Below are 27,923 nucleotides of genomic sequence, written 5' to 3'. Positions count from 1 at the left end.
TTGCTGAAAATAGTCACTTAAACAGTTCAAGTTTCAGATTGCTGGACTTTAGCTGGTAGGGATCCTAAGCCATATAAAACAAAGTGGTTAGATGGAGCCTACGATGCAAATTGTCTCTGAACCTGATGGTGTGAGTCCAGAGGCTCCTGTACTTGCTTTCTGATGGCAGCAGTGAGAAGAGAGCATGACCTGGGTTGTTGGAGCCACTGATGATGGATGCTGTTTTCCTGCGACAGAGTTTCATGTAGGTGTGCTCAATGGTGGGGAGGGCTTTACCTGTGATGGACTGGGTCATATCCACTATAGATTTAGAATCACTATTTTGTGATCCTGAGGGGAAGATGGAGAACAGATATTGACCAGTACACTAGAAATAATCCCTCCACCCCAATTTTTAACAAAATAATGCTAAAGAATTTATATATATCCACCTGAGAAGGGCAGTTTAATGACTGTCAATGCTCAGAACTATAATTTGCTTCAAACTCTGTTTAGTATGAGGGGTCAGTACATTGGTCTTCATCGGTCAGAGTTTTGACTTCATGTTGCTGTTGTAATAGACATTGTTCACCCTATTGTGGGAAAGATGTCAATCAGCTGAAAAGAGTGCAAAGAAGGTTTACAAGAATGTTGCAGGACTTGAGGGTCTGAGTTGTAGGGAGACACTGGGGCAGGCCAGGGTTCTATTCTATGGAGCATTGGAGACTGAAGAGTGACCTTATACAGAAGACATGTAGAAATCATGAGGGTCATGGATAGGGTAAATGCACCCACAATCTTATTTCCTGGAGAAGAGGAATCAGAAATTAAAGGTCACAGGTTAAAAAGATTTAAAAGGAATGTGAGGGGTAACTACTTTGTGCAGAGCATGGTGCATACATAGAATGAGGTGACAAAGAAAATGGTTGAGCTAAATTGAGCAACAACATTTAAGAGGCACTTGGCCAGGGGGATGGATAGGAGAGATCCCTAGGAGAACAAGCCAGATGGAAATAACTTAGATTGGCATCTTGGTTGGCATAGATGACTTGGGGGTGAGGGGCCTGTCTCTGTACTGTACTACACTGACTCTGCTGTGAGTTATTGGTTAAGCTTTGAAAAGGCATGCACTGTGAAAATGAGTAGTATTCTGAAAGAGAGCTGGAAGGAGATCAGAGGATCTCTGTTTACTTACCAGAAATAGTTTTGATCTACACTCAGCGGACATTTTATTGGATATCGCTCATCCTAGTAAAGTGGTCTCTGAGTGTATGTTCATGGTCTTCTGCTGTTGTAGGCCATCCAAACTGTTGGGCACTCTGAGATGCTTTCTACACACCACTGTGGTAACGCATGTTACTGTGGCTTTCCTATCAGCTTGAAATAGTCTGGCCATTCTCCTCTGACCTCTCTCATTAACAAGGCATTTTTGTGCACAGTACTGCCATTCACTGGATGTTGTGTTTTTTTTTGTTTTTTGCATCATTCTCTGTAAACTGTCGAGATTGTTTCTGAGATACTCAAACTACCACATCGGACAGCATAGCCAAAGTCACCTGCTTTCTCTTTCTAATTTTTGGTCTGACAACAACTGAACCTCTTGACTACGTCTGCATGCTTTTATGCATTGAGTTGCTGCCACATGATTGGCTAATTAGATATTTGCATTAATAAGCAGGTGTACCTAATAAAGTGGCCGGTGAGTGTAGAATATATTAACAGAAAGGGGGAAGGAAGCAAACTCTGTAGCAACAAAGGGAAATTGATGAATAGCTAAGAAGGAAAAATAATGATAGAATGTGGTGAAAGTGCAGGGGTGTGGAGCTAGATTTATACTCTTTCAAAAAACCAGGGCAAGTATGATGGGCCAAAAGGTCTTGTAATGTAATAATTCTCAGTCACCAGTAGTTGGAAGTAGACATATATGGTACATTTATAAAGTTACAATTACTAAATCAGTGTTAAACTTGTACAGTAAAAACTTAAGACCTATAATTTTTATTAAATCAAATGGTTCAATTTAATATCAAAGAATATATACAGAATACAACCTGGAATTCTTACTCTTCACAGTCATCCACAAAACAAGATACCCCATAGATTCCATGATAGAAACATCAGAATGCCGAAGCCCCCTCCCCCCAGCATGTAAGCAGCAGCAGTACTAGATTTCTAAAATTAAAATATTGATAATCTAAAAGTGCATAAACAAATGTGTTACTTCATAATTCTACATCAATTACTTTCATTTCCTGTATACTTTTAAGATGAATAAATGCCCTAAGGCGCTTCACAGAAAGAATATTTTAAGAAATAGAAGCAGAGTATCTGGTCCCTTCCGCACATTCCGTCATCAGCTAATATCATGGCTCCTGTTTTACTTCAGCCAACTTTACTCCAATAACCTTGGTTCAAAACATTTCTAGAGCCCTCTTTTGACTCATCCCAATTACAGCCTTTTGGGTAAACAATTTCACTTCTCATGCCGGTGATAATAAACCTGGTTCTGATTCTGAATTGCACAAGTTTCAAAGTTGACAGAAAGCTATATAAGATGTTGGTGCAGCAAACAGCTGATTTCGATAAAACTGGTAGGTCTTAAGGAATATCTTAATGGAGCATAGAAAGTCCGAAAGGTAAGGAGATTCAGGGAATTCAAGAACTTGGGGTCCTGGGAACTGCAAGCACAACTGCCATGAGTAGAGAGATTAAACTTAATGATGAGGAAGAAGGAAAAACATTAGTTTGGTGATGTGTCAGCGGCTGGCAGTAATTGAAGAGAAAATGAAAAGTGAAATTGCAGATTTGTAAACTACGAGTTCAAAATTCAAAATAAATTTATTATCAAAGTATGCATACACCACCATAAACTACCCTGTATATGAGGCTGCAATAGGAGCACGTAATACTGCAGCAGGTCACAGGTGAAGTGTTGCCTCACCTGGAAGGACTACCTGCAGCCCTGAATGTAGGTAAGGGAGGAGGTGAATGGGCAGGTGTAACATTTCTGTCGCTTGCAGGGATAACGTGACAGAATATCTTGAAAAGAGTAATATGGTAGAGCAGAGTGGACATGGACCTATGGTAGAAAAATCATCTGTGGCTGATCTTTTAGAGCTATTCAAGAATGAAACAAAAGTGAAGAGGACCACAACCTTGTCGTAGTGTTTGGAGGCTTTCGTGCCTCAATGACCTGGAGAGCTATGTATGTTGGTTTCAGTCAGGGCTTTATGCTTCAGCTCTTGGTAGGTCACCCATGCCAAATGGGTCAAAGGGTAGAGGCCAGACTAAGAGTGGTCCACTAGTCCTCCAGGTTCAAGAGTTCAGTTCAGGGCTAACAACCCTGGCTGGTCGAAAAAAAATTGTTATGGAAACAGCAATGAAGAATCCCTCAATATCTGTGTGCGACTGAGGACCCTGAACCACACCAGGAGCGCAATAGAGAAGACCACAAGATCATAAGACATAGGGGCAGAATTAGACCATTTAGCCCATCGAGTCTGCTCCACCGTTCCATCAACGCTGGTCCCAAATCCCACACAACCCCATACACCTGCCTCCTTGTCATATCTTTGATGCCCTGACTGATCAGGAAACTATCAACTTCCATCTTAAATATACACACTGACTTAGCCTCCACCACAGTCTGTGGTAGAGTATTCCACAGATTTACTACTCTCTTGCTAAGGCTGTGCCCCCTAGCTCTGGATGCCCCCAGCATGGGAAACATCCTCTCCATATCTTGACTAGAACTTTCAGTAGGTTTCAATGAGATCCCCTAACATTCTTCTAAATTCCAGTGGGTACAGGCCCAAAGCTGCCAAACACTCCTCATATGTTAACCCCTTCATTCCCGGAATAATCCTTGTGAACTTCGAAAGACAAGAACAGCCAGAGATGGAGGACCTTCATTGCTGCCCTGCGTGCTAGTGATGTAATGGGCAGTAAGTAAGTAAGAATGTAATAAAGGGAACTAATGGGTGTGGTGTATTAGGATTCCTGGTAAGTTTGCGATGTGGTGCCATGCAGGAGAATAGTGAGGTTAGAGCACATTGTATTGAAGTAATATACTCGGTCAACATTTGATTATTGGGCTGAAAGTAAACTGTGGGAATAAATGGGCTGCTCTCAGGTTTCCAGGGTATGACAAGTGAGGTTCGCACAGTCTGTGACATGGCCATTCACAATCTTCAGCACTGATATGCCTGAGGGGTCCAAGTGTCCAGGTTTGCTGATGATGCAAAGCTGATTGAAGTACAGAGGCTGAAAGAGATATGAACAAATTGGGCGAATGAGTGAGAATCGGGAGACGTAAAATAAAATGGAAGATGCAAAGCCATCTGCATAATAGAATTTGTCGGATAGGGAGACTGGGTAGTGCTGATATTGAAAGGATGTGGCTGTATGAGACTCACTGAGTGCCCAGATAAAGGGGTAGCAAGTGAAGAGGAGGGCAGATGGATTTATGAGAGCACTTGAACTTGAGTAAGGAAATCTAATTGTAGTAGTGTTGTGCCTTGGGGTGACTGTGTCATGACTACTGTGTGCATTTTGATCACTTGACTAAAAAACGTTGTATTTGACATAGAGAAAAACACAACTAATCCCAGGGCTGGTGAGTTTATTGCGTGAGGAGAGATTGAGTAGATGGGGACTGCATTCCCTGGAGTTTAATAGAAGAGGAATCTTTAAAGAGGTTGACAGTCTAGGTACAGGGCTGTTGCTTCCCTCCACCAAGGAGTCCAGGTCAAATGGACCTTTTTAACACAGTTAAAAAGGAAGCTGTTCAGGACTTGTGAGAAGAAGATGTATTGTCACAGAAAGTGGTGAATCTTTGGAATTCTCTATCAAAAAAATGAGCTGCTGGTGTAACACAGTGGCTCAGGCACCATCTATAGAGGGAAATAGACAGCCGATGTTTCGGGTCGAGACCTTTCATCTGGTCTGAAAGAGTAGAAAACAGCATTCTAATGAGAAGGAGGGGTTGGTCAAGAGCAATAAGTGGTTGCAGGTAAGAAGTGATAGATTGGCAGATGGCATTGGGCATGGGAGTGACGGGATGAGATAGCAACAGAGGCTGGGACGTGATAGTTGGGGCAGCAAAGGGCTGCAGATGATGGAATCTGAGGGGAAAGGAAAGTGGAGCATAAGACCAACCAAGGGAGGCAGATAGAAACAGTGCGAGGAGTGTGTGTGTGATGGGCAAATGGAGTTTGATTATCATATCTAAGTATAGGTAAACCATATAACCAGCCCCTTAGGATAGCATTAATCACTTTGATTGGATATTTGTTGCTCTTGTGGAAACCAACTAAAGTGCTTGCAATCAAAAGTTCTGGTAAAATAGCACAGGCTCAAAAGAATTTTAAGCTATCAATCAACTCAAGAGAATTTGAAGCCCAAATCTCAAGAGGACCTGAACCAAGTGGGCAATATTATGGAACACACACAAAATGCTGGAGGAACTTAGCAGGCCAGGCAGCATCTATGGAGAAGAGTAAAAAGTTGACTTTTCGGTCTGAGACCCTTCATCAGGACTAGAAAAAAAGATCAGAAGTCAGAGCAAGAAGGTGAGGGGAGGGGCGGAAGAAGTACAAGATGGTAGTTGATGGGTGAAACCCGGAGAAGGGGAAGGGTGAAATAAAGAGCTGGGAAGTCGATAGGTGAAAGAGATAAAGGGCTGGAGAAGGAGGAACCTGATAGGAGAGGATCGAAGACCATAGAAGAAAGAAAAGTGAGAGGAGCACCAGAAGGAGGTGATGGGCAGGCGAGGAGATGAGGTGAGAGAGGGAAATGCTGAAGTGGTGGGGGGAATGCAATTATCGGAGGGTTGAGAATCGACATTTATGCCATCAGGTAGGAAGCTACCAGATAGAATATGGAGTATTGTGGAGCTTCTGTAAACAAATATCCACGCTACCCAGCCAAAGGAGGTTTATCCAATTAACAACACAATGTGACATCGTGAGAGGTCTGCCCAGTGTGTTATCTCTAGTTACTGAATTCCATCACAGCATTCGCTCCAGTCCTCTCAATTGTCATGACCAGGTTCAGGCTGCGTAAGGCAACCAGTGCTCCCCCGTTTGCTTTGCCGATGAGGGTAGTTCTCTCATCTCATTTACTCTGACCATTACTAGTGGTGTATTAGCCCTAGCTGTGAGTATATTAAGGCTGTGTGGCTCACACCCACTCCGTGGCTGGTGCAAATGAACACAGACCCATTATACTGGTCGACTGGTGCATCCATAGGGCATCCGATGACTGACCTGTTAAAGCCTGAGCCAATTTGTCTGATACAGCTCAGGCTGCTGAACCCACAGCGGGATCTTGGTAAACAAGAGGGCAGAAGAAAAAGATATGAGTCCAACATTATTCAGCAGAAAGTGTGAAATTTAGTCTAAGTGAAATTCAGTTTCTGGTCAGCACAATTTATTTGATACAAAATGGACTTATTTTCCTCACTGAAGGCTTTGCTCTCTCCTTTCACTTCATGCCTTTTCTTATTACCTGGTGTCAGAGCATTTGGCCCCACACTGTGAAATTTTGAACCATATCAGAATGGGCCTAACAAATCCACAGATATCGAACCTTTGGTCCCACATACCTTATCTTTCATTTTACACAAAAGAAAGAAAAATATAACGCTAAATTTTTCAACCTTATGTAAAGACTGATTGAGCTGCTGTTCCTGATTAAGATGGCTGTCAGTCTCTGCACATGGATTGCCCATTGACAGGTAAACGTTAATACTGAGCTGAGCACAGTGTACTCAACTATCAAAGCAGGAGATTGTATGATAAATGAAAAGCTGAGGGATTCTAATACATTTGGCTCTGCTTCAGCAATTTCAATAACCAAGAGGTAGTCATCATCTGAGGTATGGGCAGAAGCAAGGAAGAGTTGACAGGGGGCTGTAATTTACTTCATAGCCACTTCAGATGAGATGTACTGAACCTCACATGCTATTGCAGATGTAATTGGCCTGTGCTCGATGTAATTTTTTGAATGTGATATGTCTGAAGCCCCTGTGCTTAATCCCCCAAAGATTTAGGCATCATCTGCCCGATTAGAAGCCAGCTGCACTGGCTATGTTTGTTTTACCAACCTGGTCTTGTGTAAACATCCAGTTAACATCCACGGTGTTTTCTCCTGCCACCCTCCACCACCTGTCCCTGACCACACCCCCACCCCCCCACAGCAACTTCTCAACCCTCCATACCACCCTTGCGCCCACTGCCCGGGACTTGCTGCTGAAGCCAGCGCCGATTCTGACCTGCGATTCTGCCCTCCCAGCCCTGTCATGTTCTGTTTGTGTCCTTCGCTCTAGCTTCTTTCACACTTCCTACCATATTTTAGAGTTCAAAGCATGTGTAGCTGCAGGTCTTTGTCAGAAACCCAGTTGGAGGCCTTTAATGTTTGTGATGTAGGAACGCTGTGAATGACTTTGATTATTTATTAATTCTGCTTCTCTTGTCTGATTGAGCCAATAACGAAGATGAAGGTCCTTATCTTTCTTTTTGCTGAACACGCTCTTGCTCTTGAACATCTACAGCCTTGTGGAAGCCATTGCCTTTGAACTTTTTAAAAAACTTTTTTTTTTGCAGTACCAGTTTCCTAATGTCTCATTTTCTTTCTTTGTTTCAGCCTCGCACCACATCTTCCCGGCATTCCACACGCCTATACCGATCGACATGCGACATCATGAGGGAAGGTACCATTACGAGCCACACTCTATCCACGCTATCCACGGGTATGTGTACTTGAGCATGTTGATTGCACACTACTATGATTTGCACGCTTCTGTTGAAGAATGCATTAAAGGTCCTATCATATGAGGGGTTACTCAATATCTCGCTGTCCCGTTTAATGGCTCTGTCTTGCTCAGTGAGTGCTAGGCCCTCAGCTATTGGCAATCTGTACTAATGACCTAGAGGAGGGATCTGAGCATATTGTAGTGAGATTTGCTCACGATATGTGTGTCAGGAGAATGCAAATGACAGATTGAGTGGGTGAACAAAATTTGGTGGATGGATTATAATACTTGGAGATGGTAATTTTATTCATGTTACTGGAAAAGGAGAATATTGCACATCAGAGCAATTTGGGTCTCCTCAGACACTGAATACACTTTAAAGATCAGCTTTCTTTGTCAAATACAGTGAAATGAGTCATCTGTATCAATGACCAATGCAGTCTGAGGTTGTGCTGTGGGCAGACCGCAAGTGTTGCCATGCTTCCAGTGCCAACAAAGCACAGCCAAAACTTACTAACCCTAACCCTGTACATCTTTTGGAAACCCATGCGGTCATGGGAAGAACATACAAGCTCCTTACAGATGGCGGCGGGAACTGAACCCGCAACAATTTAGCATAAATTTACAACAAATAATTAAGATGATAAATGAAATATTATCTGATATTGCAAAGGAACGGAGAGCAGAAATAAGAAGCTCTTGTTATCTGAACCGGGCTTTGCTGACACTGTACTACAAAAGGTTCTCATCTCTTACTTTAAAGGGGGATGTGTTTGCACTGGACACAGTTCAGGAAAGGTTGATTCTTGGGACAAAGTGGTTGACATGAAGGAAGGGTGGGCAGACCGTGGGGTTAGACTTGAAAGAATGAAGAGTGACCTTGTTGAAGTGTACAGGAATTCAAGAGGAAAATCAGTAAATTGCAGATGGTGGAAATCTGAAATAAAATCAAAAATGCAGGAAACTTTTGGCAGGTTGGCTAGCATGTGTCAAAAGAATGGTTAACATTTCAGGTCCAACACCCCTCATCAGGAAAGGAAAGAATCAAGTTACTTTTGATTAGAACATGGGGAAGAGATAGGCAGAACAAAGAAATTGCCTTTTGACGGTGTGAGACCTACTAAGGTAATGTAACAATCAGATTCAGATTTTGCTTCTTGTGTTACGTGTTGCTACTAGCCCAGCAGGTTAGCTTACGCTAATAGAAAGAGGGAAAAAAACATCCAAAATGATTACAGGCAGAGATGGACAATTCTGATACTGGCAGAAAAAACATGGCAAGTTGCCTAAAGATCGTGTGAAGGCTTGACTGCGAAATGGAAACAGAGAGGGTATTCAAGATGATGAACGGGGTTTCTGACTGGGGGAAATGAAAGGCTATTGGAAAGAAGCACTCAAGTGGAGGCCAAGACTAAATGGTAGAAGAAGTTGACTCCTCCTGAACCCATTTCTGGTATTCTTATCCACTGATTACTGACCACTAGGAGGCAGACTAGAGCAGCACAGTTTGCCTCTGGTGAGAAGTTCCGAAAGAAAAGTAGTGGTGAGCCATACACCATGATCCTGCTCCATCATTCAATTAACCACAGCTTCATCACATTCCCAACAGTCTTCACCCTTCTTTTCCTCAAGAAATCCATCCATCTCTGTTACAAATGTGCTCAGTTAAAGGCCATCCACAGCTCACTGGAAGAATTATGAGTAAAGGAACCTCTCACCATCTCTGTCTAACACAATTGTTCATTAAAGTAATTGCTAATGTAACATCGACCCATTTGTTCAGATTATCCACTTTCTGGTTCTTGTTGGGCTGAGCAATAGACAAGAAGAATTTCAGGTCTGTCCTAACTTTCTGGACAAGGTTTCCTCCACTGCAGTTCTCTCCCCACCTTGCCTTTTGTCTCAAAGGCATTAACGTGATCAGGGCTCTGCAGATTCCTGCTGTTCCCTCACACCTTACACAAGTGGTGCAATCTCCATTTCCCCATTATTTTAGCATTTCTGTACTTAGCGTTTGTCCCCAAATTGGGGGAGGACCATTTAACCATAAGGGATGTCACACCCCGTGTTCTCCTGAGATACAAATCATGCACGCCCACTAGAATAGACTGATGGCTTTCTGGTTTCTTGATGGGACAGCAGTCTCATGACCACTACTATCCAATCTGTGAATCTTTTCTAAGAAATGGTCACAATGTTATCCCAGGGTTGCTGACTTCTCCACAATGGCTTGTTTTAAACTGCTGATTTTAGCTACAGAACGTTTATATTTTAAAGCTTCATCAGAGGTTGGTACCCTTTTCTCCACAATACAGTCCATGCCACAGTGAGTGATGGCAGCAGGCAACCCCGGCTTACAGCGTCTAGGACCTCAAACCCCCTGGAGTATCACTGACCAGAGAGCAGGTACTCTGTTGGCTGCACTAGGTGGTTCTCAATGTGTCGCTTAATGTTACTGTTATCTCCCCCTGCGTTGCTCTCGGTGACTTCCTCGATCAGAATCAGGATTAATATCGGCAGCATGTGTCGTGACATTTGTTGATTTTGTGGCAGCAGTACAATGCAATCCATAATAATAGGGGGAAAAACATGAATTGCAGTAAGTATAAAATAGTTAATAAGAAGTCAAAAATAGAAATAAAGGAAGTATTGCATCTGGGCAGCCTCCAAGCTGATGGCATGGGCATCAATTTCTCAAGTGTCCAGTAGCTGCCCCCTCTCAACTATTCTGCATTCCTATTTCCCTCTCTCACCTTACCTGTCCATCAACTCCATCTGGTGCTCTTCCCCTGCTTCCATGGTCTACCCTCTCCAATCGGATTCCTCCTTCTCTAGCCCTTTATCCTCTTTCACCAATCAACTCTCCACTCCCAGCTATTTGCTTTAACCCCGCCCCTCTTACGGTTTCTCTTATCACCTGCCACTTTGTACTACTTCTTCGCATCCCCCCCCCCCACCCACTTCTTGGTCTGCCTCCTCCGCCACTTCCTTTTCGGTCCTGAAGAAGGGTCTCAGCCCGAAATGAAGACTGTTGACTCTTTTCCATAGATGCTGCCTGGGCTGCTAAGCTCCTCCAGCATTTTGTGTGTGTGTTGCTTTGGATTTCCAGCATCTGCAGATTTTCTCATGTTTGTGATTAAAAGAAAAAGTCAAGAGGTAGTGCTCATGGGTGACTTCCTCATGTAGTCTCCATGCGGTGATCTGTGACTATGCAAAACAAGCAGGTGTAGACCATGCAACATGTTGAGCCAGCTCTGCCGTTCCGTGTGACTAAGATGCGAGATTAATTGGCCACAGCGGATTGCCCCTTCCCACCTGGAGGTTAACAGGAATAAGGGAAAATCAAGTGGGAGTACTGTAAATCCTGTGATACTAACAGATACTGTTCACTACCAGGAGAGTATATTGTTCTTGTTCTCTACCCCTCTTGCTAAGCATGATGTATATATGAAACTCAGGGATGTGTGGCTTAATATGGCCTGACCTGTTTCTCTTCTAGACATGCATTGACTGCTAGTTTGCCAATTTCAGACTTGTAACTCTTATTAACTATTAAATTGTGACTGATTACCAGGATGTTTCATCATGTGACTTTCCATTGTCAACAGTCCATCCTCTGGCCATTTGTAAAGTTTGATGTTCAAACTAAATTTATTATGAAAGTACATAATATGTCTACATATACTACCCTGAGATTCATTTTCTTGCGGGCATTCATACTAAGTACAAGAGACACGAAATAATTACAGTTGACCCCATCCAACAGGACAGACTGTCAAGATTTGAGATTCAAGTACGTTTAAAATCAAAGAATGTATAAATTACACAACTTTGAGACTTATCTGCTTACACGCAGCCACAAAGCAAGAAAACCGAAAGAACACAATTAAAAAAAAAGACCAACAACCAATGCGTAGAGAAGAGGAAAAAAAACACAAATCGTGCAAACAATAGAAGAGAGCACAGCATTCAGAACCGAACTGAGTCCTGAGATCCGAATCCCTGGTGTAGGCCCAAAGCCTCAGTCTCAGTTCATCAAAATCAACGTGCAAAGAACAAACTATGCAAATACGAAAAGAAAGAAAAAAAATAATAAATAGGTTGGGCAGAAGACTCCAGCGGCATGAGAGAGACCAGTCCAATGCAGGCAGATGGTACTCAACACCCGCTCGCTTTCCACTCTCATCCTCATCGATTTCAATCTTGCTTGTTGCTCTAATCAGTGCGGAGTAATGGAATTGACCGTGGGTTCGTGTTCCACCACCATTAGAAAACGATGGCTGCACACTCGGCTCTCAACCTCACCAAATTCCCCAGCAGACAGCAAAAGCGCCAGATCCACTCGGTTGACCCAAGGATAAATTATCAAGCCGGAAATTACAGGTTGCAATTGATCACAATTCAGGGGACGAAGCATATTTAAAAGAGGAAGAAGAAAAAGAAATAGTAGTTTCCTTGAGCTGTCTGCAGGATGTCATTGTTGGTCGCATTGGTCATTGATGTCATCTTGTCTCTTGAAAGGTAATAACTGTTCCTGAACCTGGTGCTGTGGGTCTTAAGGCTCCTGTACCTCCTTCCTGATGGTAGCAGTGAGAAGAGACCATGGCCTGGATGGTGGGGGTCTCTGATGATGGTTCCTGCTTTCCAGCAACATTGTTCCATGTACGTTTGTAATCCAACATCCTTCAAATGATAAAGTCTTTCCACACCAGATTGGAAGCAAACAGACTCTTTAGTAGCTGATTAACTCCTGATTACCACTTTGTAAAACTTTTACCCAGGCATCCTACTAAGAACATTTCCTTTAACGTGTGAGTCTAGAACCAGAGGGCCCAGCCTCAAAATAGAGGGACGTCCATTTAGAACAGAGATGAGGAAGAATTTCTTTAGCCAGAGGGTGATAAATCTGGAATTCATTGCCACAGGTGGCTGTGGAGGCCAGGTCACTGGATGCATTTAAGGCAGACTTTGATAGGTTCTTGATTAATCGGCATGAAAGGGTGAGAAAGAAATTGATGAAATGGCCAAATTCTGCCCCTATGTATTATGGTCTATGGTCTACTACAGCTAGTGAAGGAGACATGTAAGGAAAATGGGTGGTAGAAGCGTAGGAACAATTTCATGAACCAGAAATTCTACTCGAAATAACGTTTTATTTTATCTGCTACATGATTAAATATACAGAAAAGATCAGCTTTATTTGTCAGATGTATATCGAAACATCAGAAATATACAACAGAATGCATTGTTTGCATCAAATCAAATCAGTGATTACAGCTCTGAGCAGCCTGCAAGTGAGACCATGCTTCCGGTGTCAACATGGCATGCACACAAACTAGATAGAGTTCTAAAACCGAAATGCTAAATTGATCAGTAGTTGCATCTCTGCAAATTACCTCCAAGGGCTTACACATGGAGGTCACAGCAGTATGTGTTGTGCATTTGCGTAGATAAAATCTCTACAAAAGGCACAGGGTTTCAGCTGCAAGAACGGACTTGATTGGGGTGGGGAGTGTTGGAGGTGAAGGCTCATTAGTTCAAGGAGTAATTTGTGCACTACTTCCTCTATTTGGGTGGAAGCAGTGACATGTCTCTTGCTGAACGATCGTGTTGTATGGTAAGAATCCCTGTCCTGGGTGTCTGCCAACACTGATACTGTCAGCAATCAGAGGTACAGTTCCTGTACCTACCATTCACCTCCAATTCTAACCCCACTGTGATTATACATAGGTCGGGGCTGAGTGATCCTAGTGTACCTTGTTCAATACAGACATTATATTATCCCTTCCCAGTGACCTTAACCAAAACTAGCATTGGTCTTCCACACACCATCACATTAATGTGTGCCCCATAAAGATAATAATCTTTTCCTTTTTTCTTTAAGCATCCACTGATTTTCTCTTGCATTATTTGTACCTTGATTTGGAAGATGAATCTTTGATTCCTGGAGTCCCCAGAGGGTGGGAAGACTGAAATTAGAGCAAAGGGATCCTTTATAATTATAACTCCATTTGATCCCACGCTGGTGGACATGAACGCGGTTTCATCTGCACCTATGTCTGACGATTTAGTCACACACATATCAATGTAGAAAATCACAGAACAGTGACTCAATTATGGTTACATAAGCTAAACAACAAAGGCCATTTAAGCCACTTGGTTTCTGAACCAGAGCACGTTGTATAAACATCAGCAAATATCAGACTGCTGCCCTATCCACAACTGTTAAGGATATAGAAATGTTATGAGCAATTTAATCAGGAATTATTTACTGTCACAGTCAGTGGAATTTAAATAAGCAACATTTCCATAAAGAGTCACAACCAGCTAAAGAGAGTGCTCTTCCATATACAGCCTCCCCTTGGCAGCAACCTGAATATATCAGTTCTACTGGGCTTTAATTCACTGGTTGTGGGTGTCTCTCACAAGGCAGCATTTACTACTGCCCCAAGTTACCCTGGAACTGAGTGGTTCTCTGATCCATTTCAGAGTTAATCCTATTGGTCTGGCATGGAATCACAGATAGACCATGCTGGGTAAGGATCCAAATTTTCCCCGTCTGAGGGGTAAGAGTCTGGTGGTTTTATAGTCACTATTTACTGAGACTAACTAGTTTATTTTATATGGAATTTATGGTGATGAGATGCAATAAAACTATAATTGTTGACAGTTGATATTGGGCAGTGACACAAACTAATCTATATTTCGATGAAACAAATTCAGCAAAATTCCTTCAAATATGTATGTGATATGTATTGTGTGGTATGGTGATCATAGAGTTATATAAGATGGAAACAAACTCTTCAGTGCTAACTCTGCTGCCCATTGAGCCAGTCCCATCTACTTACATTTGGCTGATAGCTCTCTAAACCTCACCCATTCATGTACTTATCTAGATGGCATCAAATGTTGTTAATGTACCCACCTCAACCACTAATTCTGCACAGCTCATTTCAAATAAGTGCGCCTTTTTGCATGAAGAAACTGCCCTCGATGTCCCTTTTCCTTTTAGCACACCCTCCCTGAGGAAAAGACTATGTGCTTGTACCATGTCTATTTCCCTCATGATCTGTCATGATGCCCCTCAATCTCTGACATTCCCAGAAATAATGTCCTCTCCTCTCCTGGAAACGCAAGCCCGCAAGTCCAGGCAACATCCAGGTAAATCTTTTCTGCCCTCTTTCTTGTTCAATAACATACTGCCTATAACAGGGTGGCCAAAACACTACACAGTATTCCAAGTGTGTAAGATATGTGTTGGCAGAATCAGAAAGTTGTGGGTTCAAGTGGCACTCTAGCAGAACAGCCCAGAGTGGTATTGTTACGAACCCCGTAACCGGGTGTCTCACCAGCAAAGATAGAATTATCCGTTGGAGTCTGGTGATACTATTTTCAACAGTATTTATTAGTAAAAATACACAAAAATTATATCAATGCAAATATACAGGTAATATACATCATCAATACTAAACCTAAAAGTGCAGGTATAATAATAATCAATAAGAAATAAGCTCTATCGTTGTCTAGGGGATAATGAATTGTCCGATGGAAATATAAAGTTCAGTTCAGTTCAGTTCATGCAGTTGTTGGTCATGGTGTTTCAATTGTTGGAGAGAGAGAGAGAGAGAGAGAGAGAGAGAGAACAGTAACAGCTGTTGACTTGCCGACTTTCCTTTACGATCTTGATCCGTCAATGCATTGTTGTTGTGGCCATTCATGTATGACCCCTCCGTCGTTTAGCTAGACCGTTCCGTGGTGGAATCGTCACCCAGGCAAGGGTGGACACACACACAAGCCCCCCACTGGTCTCGTAGCATCTCTCCTGGTGCATCTGAGGGGTGTTGCCCCAGACCCGACTTTTTATCCCCACTCACGGGGTCTCAGGTGACAATCAGGTTGGGATGATGCAACCCTTCAAACCAGCTCACTCTGGTTGCCCCCTGAGGGGTTTCAATGAATAGAACAGTACTCAATAAACAATCCTTCTCCAAGAGACAATAGGAGTAATCAGTGGTTCCGTTCCACTTTTGTTAGGAGGAGACATTCCACTTTGTGTATCTCTGAGTTGTCTCTCTCTCTCATTAACTGACATGAGCTGTTTATCAATAACAACTGTCTTGGCAGCTTTCCTGTGTCTCTCTCATCTCCCTTGATAACAGCATCGGAATAGTAGCGATTTGCGATTCTCCAAGGGGGGGGGGCATTGGTGATTCTGTACCCTGCCCGTCAGAGTTGTTCATCATTTGTAACAGTAATGAATATTTTAACTCTGACTCTATTTGACTTCTCAGTGAAGGTAGATGTCTGTTGTACAATTCTGAAGAAGATCTGGGAGTGAGGTCATCCCAGCTTAACCCTCAAATGATTTGGTGTGACTCTGACTGGCAACACATTATAGAATTAAGACCAGCGATATCACTTAAAACTTACAAAATCACTTAAAGCCTACAAAACAATAATGGATGTGGTTCAGTAATAATGAGCGAAGCCCTCCCCACCATTGAACACATCTAGAAGGAGCACTATCGTAGGAAAACGGCATCAATCAGGATGGGCTCCCACCACCCAGGTCATGCTCCCTTCTCACTGCTGCCTTCAGGAGGAAGATACAGGAGCCTCAGAACTCACACCACCAGGTTCAGGAACAGTTATTACTCCTCAACCATCAGGCTCCTGTACCAGCGGGGATAACTTCACTCAACTTCTCTTGCCCATCATCGAAATGTTCCTGCAACCTATTGACTCACTTTCAAGATCTCTTTATTTCAATGTCTTGATATTTATTGCTTTCTTCTGTATTTGCACAGTTTGTTGTCGTTTGCACTCTGGCTACCTGCCTTGTTGGTGTTGCCTTTCATTGATCCTATTATGATTATTGAGTTTATTGAGTAGGCCTGCAAGAAAATCAGCCTTAGGGTTGTGTATGGTGACATATATGTACTTTGATAATAAAATTATTTTGAACTTTGAACTTTATATTAGCATAAAAATAAAGGATTTTTAAACAATAGATCTTCCTTCAGCAGACCAACTAAGCCTTCCACTATATTGATGGAACACTGCCCATTTTCTCATTTTTCACCATTTACCATGGTTACAGCTCTAGGTACTTGCTCACCTTATAGAGCTCCCTGGGCAAGGTGAAGAGGTAGACTGGGTCCTAGCAGTCTATTTTGGCGGCTGTGTGAAATTTGCGGCAGCTCGGAATAAGGAGGAGGCGGACAGTATCTAAGAACATAAGAAATAGGAACATGAGTAGACCATCTGGCCTGTCAAGCCTGCTCCACCATTCAACAGCATCATGGCTGATCTGTCCATGGACTCATCTCTACCCACCTGCTTATTTCCCATTACCCTTAATTCCCCTACTATGCAAAAATCTATCCAACCTTGTCTTAAATATATTTACTGAGACAGCATTTGCTGCTTCATTGGGCAGAGAATTTCACAGATTCACCATCCTCTGGGAAAAGCAGTTCCTCCTCATCTCTGCCCTATATCTACTTCCCCAAATCTTGAGGCTATGTCCACTAGTTCTAGTCTCACCTATCAGTGGAAACAACTTTCCTGCCTCTACCTTATCTACCCCTTTCATAATTTTATGTTTCTATAAGATCTCCTGTCATTCTTCTGAATTCCAGTGAGTACAGTCCCAGGCGACTCAATCTCTCCTCATAGTCTAACCCCTCACCTCTGGAATCAACCTGGTGAACCTCCTCTGCACTGCCTCCAAAGCCAGTGTATCCTTCCTCAAGTCAGGAGACTAGAACTGCACACAGTACCCCAGGTGCAGCCTCACCAGTACCCTGTATAGTTGCAGCATGACCTCCCTGCTCTTAAATTCAATCCCTCTAGCAATGAAGGCCAACATCCCATTTTCCTTCTTGATAGCCTGCTACACCTGCAAACTAACCTTTTGTGATTCATCGAGTTTCTCATGGAAAAGGGATGGAGAAAAGGAACAGTATATGCCCATGGTATTGAGCATTATCTGTCGGCGACATCGAATTTTACAGAACAGATTTTAAAATGCCATTTGAGTAATATTTATGCTATACTGGCTCTTCCCCTTAAGGCATACGTAGTGCAGGACAGGAGGTCTGTAAAATGTACAAATGCTCATTGACCCTGTCCCTTCATCTCTCCTTCTTTCGCATCAGGTGGCCAATATAACCAGGCACTTTCCATCACGTCACACAGTGTTCATAGTGAGGTCCACCTGCCTCCTGGCACTGCATCATACCACACTGTTATGTTTTGTTCCTCCTGTAAGTTTGAGATCAGATCAAATATCCTCCTGAGTCCAGATAGAACCCTGAAGTCAACTTCACTCAAAAACTTAAGCTGCATTTGTTCCTCCTCTAGCAGAGACAAAGTACAAGCGCCAGCCTGGAGTGGGACTTGCTCTCAGCAGAAATGCCCAAGCAGGATTCAACAATCTTTGCTGCATCTTTGTTTGAACCACATTGGTCGAGGCTGGGTTGGTCTGTAATGTCTTGGAATGCGTCTCAGGCTCCAGCAAGATGAGAAAGATTCACTGGTAGTCACTATCTCACCTTACATGGCAACAGGAAAGAAAATAATAGGTTATCTGCACAATAAACTGCTTTCATTGCACGATTCTGGGATGCTTACCTGTGTTAGGGTGATACATTCTTTCGCTCTCTCAGTTAGAGCCCTTACTTTCTCATAATCAAGTTGGTCAAATCCCAATTTTTATGAGTGTTTTTACTGCCAGCTTAGTGGATAGATCTCGGTGGGGTGATTTGCTTTCATAAAAGGATAAACAGTGAAACATTCAAAGAAACGTCTCGGCTTCTTGGCAAACAAAGCATATCTTAATGCTAAGCTCATTTTTGCTTGTTGCTTTCATGCACCAGCAAAAATTTAGATTTTAAACTTTATGTAGGAGAAACTCACTTGCTCGAATCATTTGCAATAGCCGGCCCAAGGGATGACAGGAGAACTCAGCACCAAACCCACTTACAGGGCTGGTAGTTCAGGTCACAGGCCTATACCTGCAGGTGGTGTTGGCTCTGATTAACATTCCTTTGGGTAACCCTTGGTCTGATGATTGGCGAGATTACCTTCAGTCAATCCTTTGAACCCAATCCTTTTGCAGTGCCTTCAAAAACACAGGATGAAACAGCATCTTAACGTGGATTTGTGGCTTTGTACTGCAGTGCCTGAGACAGGGGTGGTGGAGGGGTGGGGGGGAGGAGTAACGCAGATGCCTTTGTGCCATTCACCTTTTAACAAATATTCATTCTTAAGGATTTATATTTGATTTCTTCTTTTTAATTAGACTTACTGACCTCAAAAAAAGATCTGACATGTGAGCTTTTGAGTAAAGTTGACATTAGGGGTCTGTCCAGACCCCGGAGGATATCTGATCTGATCTCAAACAGTGGGATCAGTCAGACACAGGATTCAAACATAATGGCAGTGGCTGAGATGTCTGTGTTTTGCAACCAGCCAGTCATCTCTTTTAAATTACTTAGATACTTTAAAAAATTTGAGGCTTTGTCCTACTGATTAATTTCAATATTGACCTGTTTTGAGGTCCATCATCCAAATTATGAACAGAGAAGAAGCCATTGGTTACTTCGCCCCTTTTACTAACTTGACATTTCTTGAGATACTGGCTAATCTGTGACCCATATCTATATCCTGTATCTGTGTTGGCTAATAAATATTTAACCAATAAGGAGTTCTAAGTTTCTTTAGCCAGGCAGTTTACTTTTAAATGTGTAATATGGTTTGTACTCAAGCCAACCATTGAGTAAAAATATTGCCATGAGGGATTCCGGCTCCGGAATTAAGAAGCTTTTGGATTCAGGAGCCCCCGTTTGAAATTCCAAAGGGATCAAGCCAGACTGTGATTGAAATAAAACACCTCCACTTCCCCCTGTTCCCACCAACCCACCATTCCATTCTCTCTCCCACGCAGTCCAATATTCTGCTGAAAGGTAGGATTTAGCATTTTAAAAAAACGGCAGATGCACGAGATCCCGTGGTAGTATTAGAAACAGATAGTGCCAATCACCTGTCTAATTGTTCAGGCTGCAGGATGTACCTGGCCTGAGAGTGATGCACATACAGAATACTTTACACATAAGAGGTGGTGCAGGTGCTGGAAATCTAGAGTAACACACACATAAAATGCTGGAGGAACTCAGCAGGTCAGGCAACATCTATGGAGATGATTAAAGAGTCAATGTTTTGGGCCAAATCTCTTCTTGTTTATGAAAAGAGGCACTCTGTTAAAGGGTGAGTTGTTTTCTCAATGGTTACAGCAAGCATGTTAGAATATAAAATGATCACAGCTTTTCCCTGATCATGTTTACACCTCTCTTTGTAATGAGAAGACTGCATTCGTAAATTAATGCAAAATTCTGAAAGGCCTGCACAAAGGTACCATCGTACAGACAAGACACTAAACCAATCCTCTCTCTATCAAAGACATGAGAGTGTCCCGATGAAGGGTCTCTACACGAAACATCCCTCCGTAGGTGCTGTCTGAACTGCTGAGCTCTTTCAGCTTTTTGTAGTGTTCTTCCCTCTGTCTTCTGAGATGGAGAAAGAGCTTCTCTGGCAATATTTTATACAGAGGGATGTTATCTTGAAGCAAATTATTTCTTAATAATAGCCTTGGAGTTCTTATAAAATGGTAGAAATACCATAGACTTGGAATGGAAATTTCTATTACTCAGAATCAGGATGAGGTTTAACGTCACTGGTATATTTAGTTATACAGCAGCAGTACATAGCAAAACAAAATAAAAATATAAATTAAGGTAAGAAGTTAAATTAAATAAGTGGCAGAAGTAGTGTTCATGAGTTGAATGTCCATTCAGAAATCTGAAGACAGAGGTGGAAAAACTGTTCCTGAAACGTTGAGTGCGTGCTTTCAGGTTCCTGTACCTCCTCCCAGATGGTAGCAATGAGAAGAGGGCATGTCCTGGGTGTTGGGGTCCTTAATGATGGATGCTGCCATTTTGAAGCTTTGCCTTTAGAAGATGTCATGGATGCTGGGGTGACTAGTACCCATGATGGAAGTCACTGAGTTTTCAACTTTCTGCAGCTCATTTTGATCCTGTGCAGTGGCCACTTCCACCCATACCAGATGGTGATGGGCACATTTAAGAAAGATATTATTTAAACTATTTGAATTTGGAATGTGAAAATCTTGGATCTGTTTAAACCCATACATCCTTTTCAATGGGACACCCATTGATTTATGAAGGCAAGTATGTTATATAAAAAAAAAAGTTCTGAGGGGCAAGTAAGTGCAACAGTGACAGATTGAGTAGGGCAGCTGTCTCACAGCTCCATGGCCTGAGTTCAGTCTTGACCTTCTGTGTTGCCTCTCAAACTTGATACCTTTCCTTATGACCATAAGGGTTTCCTCTGGCTGTCCTGTCTCCTTCCAGGTCCCCAAAAATTAATATCAGAGAATGTATACAGTATGCAACCTGTAATTCGTATTCTTCACAGACACCCTTGAAACAAGAAATCCAGAGAAACCCCTCCCCCCACCCTTTGCACAAGCAGGTTAGCAGATGAATTGGTCACTGTAAGTTGTATCTAGTGTGGAGTAGGGAGGGTAGAGTTGGGGAGTCAGTAGGAACATAGTGAAATGAGTTAGGATTAGGATTAGTGCAAAAACGGGTGCTTGACAGCTGGTGGTGCCTCAGTGACCAGAAGGGTTTGTTTCTGCACAGTATTTCTCTGTGGTTTTGTGACTCAGAAGTGTACAAAGATAGATGCTAGAGTAGCCTACTATGGTACAAAACAAGGTGTTGATCCAAACTTGAAGGGCAAGGTAGGTTAAAATTGTGCACTGGGGTTATTTTCAACACTTTGTGACAGGTTTTGTTAGTTGATGGCATATTGTCAACCTTCCAGTTATTTTTATATATTTTCTGGCAATTTCAGGTAGAGCTAACCCAAATACGATGGACCAAATGGCCTTCACCTGCAGTATAACTGTTCTATCATTCTATGAATCATTATGAAGATGAATAAGTGCAAAATTGAAGTGTAACTAATCTCAAGCAGTCACACAAAACAAGAATTGTGAATCTCTACTGTTTACTCCTTGGTTAATGTTTTTAATACCAACTTGAAGAAAAATTTTGATTAGGTACAGACACTTCATCGTAGCTCATTTTAGCTGCAACCAAAGATAAATTTTACCTCCCATTTCTCTTCAGCTCTGGCCAAACTTTCAGAATAATAAGTTATATTTTATGCTTAATTTTGATTCCACGCGTAAGGTTAACACTATCAATTATTTGAAACAGAAAAGAAAGTCTTGCCTTTAACTGCATGATTTATGGTTCCTAATCCTGACAGAGGACCCCAATTCATCAACAGCACATTCTAGATGTCTTCCCACTTGCCTGCATCAAATTTAGTTAATTACATGAACACTGTAAAGCAAATTAAACATGTCTAATTAATTGTGAACCATGGGGTCCTTTATTATCCACGTCCTGCTTCATGTCTAAGGCTTGCCTTCTGACAGTTCACTCGCCAGGTGCTTGCTGCTCTCTGTCAAATTCCAGTGCTGAAGTTTCTCTCTAACAGGTATGTGCTCACAGTGAAAACATGTTTGCACTTTTAACCCTCATGACAACCGAGTAGAAAACTCTTCTCTCACCACAGTCTGTAATGCTGAGATCTGCACTTGGCTGCCCAAAGCTTTGTCCTTTCAAAGTTCTAGGTAAATTTAGTACTAAAGTATTTAGTACGTATATGTTCTTAAGTTCAAAGTAAATTTATTATCAAAGTACATACATGTCACCATATACAACCCTGAGATTTATTTTCTTGTGGGCATACTCAAAAAATCTATTGAATAATAGAATATAGCAGAACTATAGCAGAAAGACCGTCTAACTTGGGCGTTCAAACAGAGTGCAGAAGACAACAAACTATGCAAATACAAAAAGAAGAAATAATAATAACAAATAAATAAGCAATAAATGTCAAGAACATGAGATGAAGTGTCCTTGAAAGTGAATCCATTGGCTGTGAGAACATTTCAATGGTGGGGCAAGTGAAGGGATACCCGTATGCCACTATATACTACACTGAGATTCATTTTCCTGCAGGCATTCACAGTAGAACAAAGAAATGCAAAAGAACCAATGAAAAACTTCACACAAACTATCAATGTTCATAAGAAGACGAACTGCAAAGACAAGGAAAATAACACTTAGTATTTTTATTGTTATTTCTAAGAACATGAGATGCAGAATCTTTGGAAGTGAATCTTAAGGTTATGGATCAGTTCAAAGTTGAGTGAGGTTATCCACGCTGATTCAGGAGTTTGATGGTTAAAGGGTATTAACTGTTCCTGAACTTGGTGGAATGTCTGTAGATGCAGCTTGAACCACACAGGACAGGAAGACACAATCTGTCTCTCTGCATATAGCTGATGTCATTACTTATTGAGCTAAGTCCAAAGTTAAACTCCACTGATTCAAACCTCAGCACTTTTAATCTCAGTTTTGGCTTTTGGATTTGATTCAGTTTTAAATGAAACCATTGTGGAGTAGGGCCTCTTTCAGGGAGAACTTGGAAGAATTGGAAGCCTAAAATTTTAAAGGAATCTTGAGTCGTTTATTCTGGGAACAGTTTCATTTCTGGAAATAATCCCATTTTAAGTTATGGCTGCTCCAATATAGAGATGTAAACAATGGGGTGATGTAAGGTTGTGGGATACTCTTGGAACCCGAATCCCAATGGAAGCTAGTAGGTCTGTGAAACTCTGGCAAATTGAAAGCTTAAAAAAAGGCATACCCTGGAAATTTGAAAGACAAACGGGAAATGCTGGAAATATTCATCAGGTGAGGCAGCATCCATGGAGAAGGAAACAGAGTTAATGTAAAGATCTGACATATTATGAGATAGTAACATGTTGAATTCAGCAGGTCAGGCAGCATGTTCTAGTCTGGATTTCATGAAACCATAAGACATTGGAGTAGAATTAGGACATTCAGCCCTTCAAGTCAAATGGCCTGATGTCCATGGCTACCTGTGGCAATGAACTTGACAGAGTCACCTCCCCTCTGACTAAAGAAATCTCTCCTTATCTTTGTTCTAAATGGACTTACCTCTATTCTGAGGCTGTGCCCTCTGGGCACTCTAGGAAACATCTCCATATCCACTCTAGCTAGGATCTGCATCTGGTTTCCGACATCTGCGCAATCCCTTGTGTTTATATTATGGGATAGCCTATTTTCTTTTGTTTAGCTCTCTGATTACCTTATTTTTATGCCACAGGCTATACCTGCCAGTTCTGATTTAAGGGTTAAAATTCAAACTGCTGGAGGAACTCAGTGGGTTGAGCAGCATCTGTTGAGGGAAATGTGGGTGAAGTACCTGAATAGTAGGCAATAACTACTGCCGACACTCTTCACCCATCCTGTCCCCTCTCCCATCTGGTTACATCTGCATGTCATCTCTCTATTTGTAGTTCTCTTTATCAACCTTCTTCCGTATCAGGTTCCAGCACTGGTATCCTTTCTGTTTCCATTTATCTCTCCCAGCAGGCTCTGTCTCCACCTTCACCCTCCCCTTCCAAGCACCCTAACCCTCCCCTGCAAGGCACAAGGCCCTCCATTCTTCATCCTTCCATCTATTACCTACCAGCTCGTGTCATAACTCACCCCTTCTCTTTATCCTGTCTTCCCTTTTCACCGTCAGTCCTTGACCTAAAATGCCAATACTTCCTTTCCCTCCCACAGATGCTGCTCGACCAGCCAAGTTCTTCCAACATCTGCCATCCCTTCTGTCTCAGTTTGCTTTGGGCCATACAACTCTTCAAAGAACAAAACACAAAATTCCAGAGGAACTGTCAGGCAGCATCTATGGTGGGGAATAAATAGTTGACGTTTCGGGCCAAAAGTCAAATTCCATCAGGAGATTGAACCATGATTTGGCTTTGACACCATCTGCCTCTGCTCTTTTGTTGCATTCTAACAGACTTTCACCTGGATTATCTTAGTTTCCAGCTACTTCTATCATTGATCTATTAACAGTGATGATTTTGGCATGAGCAGTTTAAGCACATCTTCAACAGAGAGCAGAGAAGTTATCCCTGATGTCCTTATCCTTCAACCTACTTAAGTAACTGAACACAAGAGATTCTGCAGATGCTGGAAATCCAGAGTAACTTATGCCAAACGCTGGATGAACTCAGTAGGTCAAGTAGCATCTTGGGAAAGAAATAAAAAGTCAACGTTTCAGGTCAAGGATCATTGATTCTATTATAGTTATTGGATTTATTGTGTATGCCCACAAGAAAATGAATCTCAGGGTTGTATATCGTGACATAGATGTACTCTGATAATAAATTTACTTTGAACTTTGAACCTGCTGAGCTCCTCCAGTATTGTTGTGTGCGTTAATGAGTAATTAAATGCTGATTATCTGCCATTTGTGGGATATTTCTATGCATAAGTTAGCTGCTGCACCATTGCTTACAGCTGTGGCTATGCTTTAAAAATGTTTTGCAGCCTGGAAGGGACTTGCAGAATTCCTGAGATTGTTAAAGGTGCTTTATAAACATAGAACTTCTTTTTCTTTGTCAGGTGCCAACTCCATCCAAGAAAGCTCATGTATTAAATCTTTATTTGGTTAGCCCTAGCACTTGAACTCTGAACTCTCAGGTCATACAGTTAAGATCACTTGAGCTTCCAGTTATATTTAACCACTCTCATTTATTTCTTTTCTGAGGGACTGCGTAAGTACTAAAATTAGTCTTTTTGTGCTGGATAAATGGAGGCAGAACCACTGATAAATATATAACTGAAAAAAGCATTGTCAAATATATATTTTTCCATTTATGTAAGTAACATGCTCGGTTCTTTCGATCGGGACAAAAGTGATGAAACGTCAGAAGTTGCCTGATGCACACCCTACCCCTGAGCCAATCTTTTCGTATTCAAAACTTAACTTTTGCTATATTTCCTCAAGGTTGTTCATCCTGAAGCTCAGACTGCTCTGTTTGTTGACTATTCCACCAGTGGACATTTTAGAAACTGTATTAAAATCTCCACACTGCCCAAACTTTGGCTCGTTGGAGGTTTAGTCCCACTTACATTAACCGGCTCTCTCTCCTGTTGCCTTATAGTGTTGGATAACTGGATGTATTCAAGTGGATTGTAATCAGTCCCTCGCCTGAAAATTCAACCACTGGTCTACAATGACCCAGTATTAGGAGCAATGCAATTCACTTTAGTTGTCATCCAATGTTTGTGCTTCCAATTGTTACCCACTAATCCTTACTGCAAAGGGTTTTGAGTCAGGCTTAATTATGAGGTAATTACAACTGAATAGGCTGTCAGCACACATATTTATTTATTTAGAGATACAGTGCAGAATAGGCCCCTGTGGCCTTCGAGCTGCAGCACCAGTAACCCCCAGTAAAACCCTACCTTAATGACGGGACAATTTGCAATGACCAATTAACCTACTAACTGATACGCCTTTGGACTGTGGTTGGAAACTGGAGCGCCCGGAGGAAATCCACGCATTCTTGTTGGGGGTGGGGGGGTAATGTACAAACTCCTTACAGAGGATGCTGGGATTGAACACTGACCTCCAATGACCTGAGCTATAATAGTGTCACACTAACTGCTAAGCCACCATGGCTCCAAAAAGTTACATTTAGGACCTTTAGGTACTTTAGGAACATGCATGAGGCACGGGATTGTTTGCTCCAACTGAGTTCTACTTCAAAGTGAGCTGATATTTTCATCACAGGAGCAGGAATTGAGGGGGAATGTTAATCAGAGGTGCTGCATGTCTCCTGGCTAATTCATTCACTGAGAAAGGCATCACTGTTCATTATTTTCCCTCCGAAACTGAAGTCTCTTTACAACAACAATGTGCTTTTATATTGGGTCATTAACATAATAAAATATCCAAAGGAAATTTAAAGGAATATTCTCAAGCTACCTTTGATAATCAGCAGCATAGGGAAATCTTTGAACAGAACAGATTAGTTTGAAGAGCATTTTAATGGAGAAGCAAGAGGCCAGTAGCTTTAAGGAGCTAATTCCTGAGTTTTGGGTCTTGGCTGTTACATTTTTAGATTGTGGATAACTAAGACTCCAGAAGAACAGCAAGGATTTCCCTCCCCTCCACCCCCCGCCCCTTTTTAACCAATTGTTACAGGAGCAAAATCAAGAGTATCCTGTCTAGTACAGGAATTACAAGGCATCTGATCGCAAGTCCCTACAAAGGATTGTGAGGACTGCTGGGAAGATCACTGGGGTCTCTTTTCTACCCATTAGAGATAATTATCAGGACTGCTTCATCTGCAGGGCTCTTAGCATTGTCAATGATCCCTCCCATCCGTCCAACAATCTCTCTGACCCCCTACCATCGGGCAGGAGGTACCGTAGCATTAGGACAAGAACCGGTAGGATGGGAAGCAGCTTTCTCCCACAGGCCATGAGATTACTGAACTCCCTGCCACTAGCCAGGTCTCACCACATATGAAGGAACAGTAGCATTATACTATCCATCCACCACAAGCGGAACACACCAGCGGTCAAACATTTTTAATTCCATTCCCATTCCCGTTCTGACATGGTGGTTGGTCTGTTGCCTCCTTCTGTGCCAAGATGAAGCCACCCTCAGGGTAGAGGAGCAACATCTTACTGTCCGTCTAAGTGCCCTCCAACCTGCTGGCATGAATATTGATTTCTCCTTCCAGTAAAAAAAAGTCCCTCACTCTCCCCCTATTCTTCTATTCCCCACCCTGACATCTTACCTCTTCTCACTTTCCTGTCACCTTTCCCTGATGTCCCTCCTCCTTCCCTTTCTCCTATGGTCCACTCTCCTCTCCTATCAGATTCCTCCTTTTTCAGCCTCTTTACCTTTCTCACCCACCTGGCTTCACCTATCACCTTCCGGCTGACTCCCACCTGGCTTCACCTATCACCTTCCGGCTGACTCCCACCTGGCTTCACCTATCACCTTCCGGCTGACTCCCACCTGGCTTCACCTATCACCTTCCGGCTGACTCCCACCTGGCTTCACCTATCACCTTCCGGCTGACTCCCACCTGGCTTCACCTATCACCTTCCGGCTGACTCCCACCTGGCTTCACCTATCACCTTCCGGCTGACTCCCACCTGGCTTCACCTATCACCTTCCGGCTGACTCCCAC

At 42.4% G+C, this 27,923-nt stretch overlaps 1 protein-coding gene across 2 annotated transcripts in view; it reads left to right on the top strand.

The window, feature by feature from the left end:
• gli2a (GLI family zinc finger 2a) overlaps positions 1–27,923 on the top strand; it is a 514,880-nt gene that overhangs the window by 330,083 nt on the left and 156,874 nt on the right. For both annotated transcript variants that reach the window (XM_059970323.1, XM_059970322.1), the window contains one exon: positions 7,624–7,729. In XM_059970323.1, coding sequence (XP_059826306.1) covers positions 7,624–7,729 — 106 coding nt within the window. The remainder of the gene's footprint in view (positions 1–7,623; positions 7,730–27,923) is intronic.

Source organism: Hypanus sabinus, chromosome 5, assembly GCF_030144855.1.
Source record: "Hypanus sabinus isolate sHypSab1 chromosome 5, sHypSab1.hap1, whole genome shotgun sequence".
Classification (NCBI taxonomy): Eukaryota; Metazoa; Chordata; class Chondrichthyes; order Myliobatiformes; family Dasyatidae; genus Hypanus; species Hypanus sabinus.
Note: the sequence above shows the minus strand (reverse complement) of the source record. Positions and strands in the feature narration are given on the sequence as shown.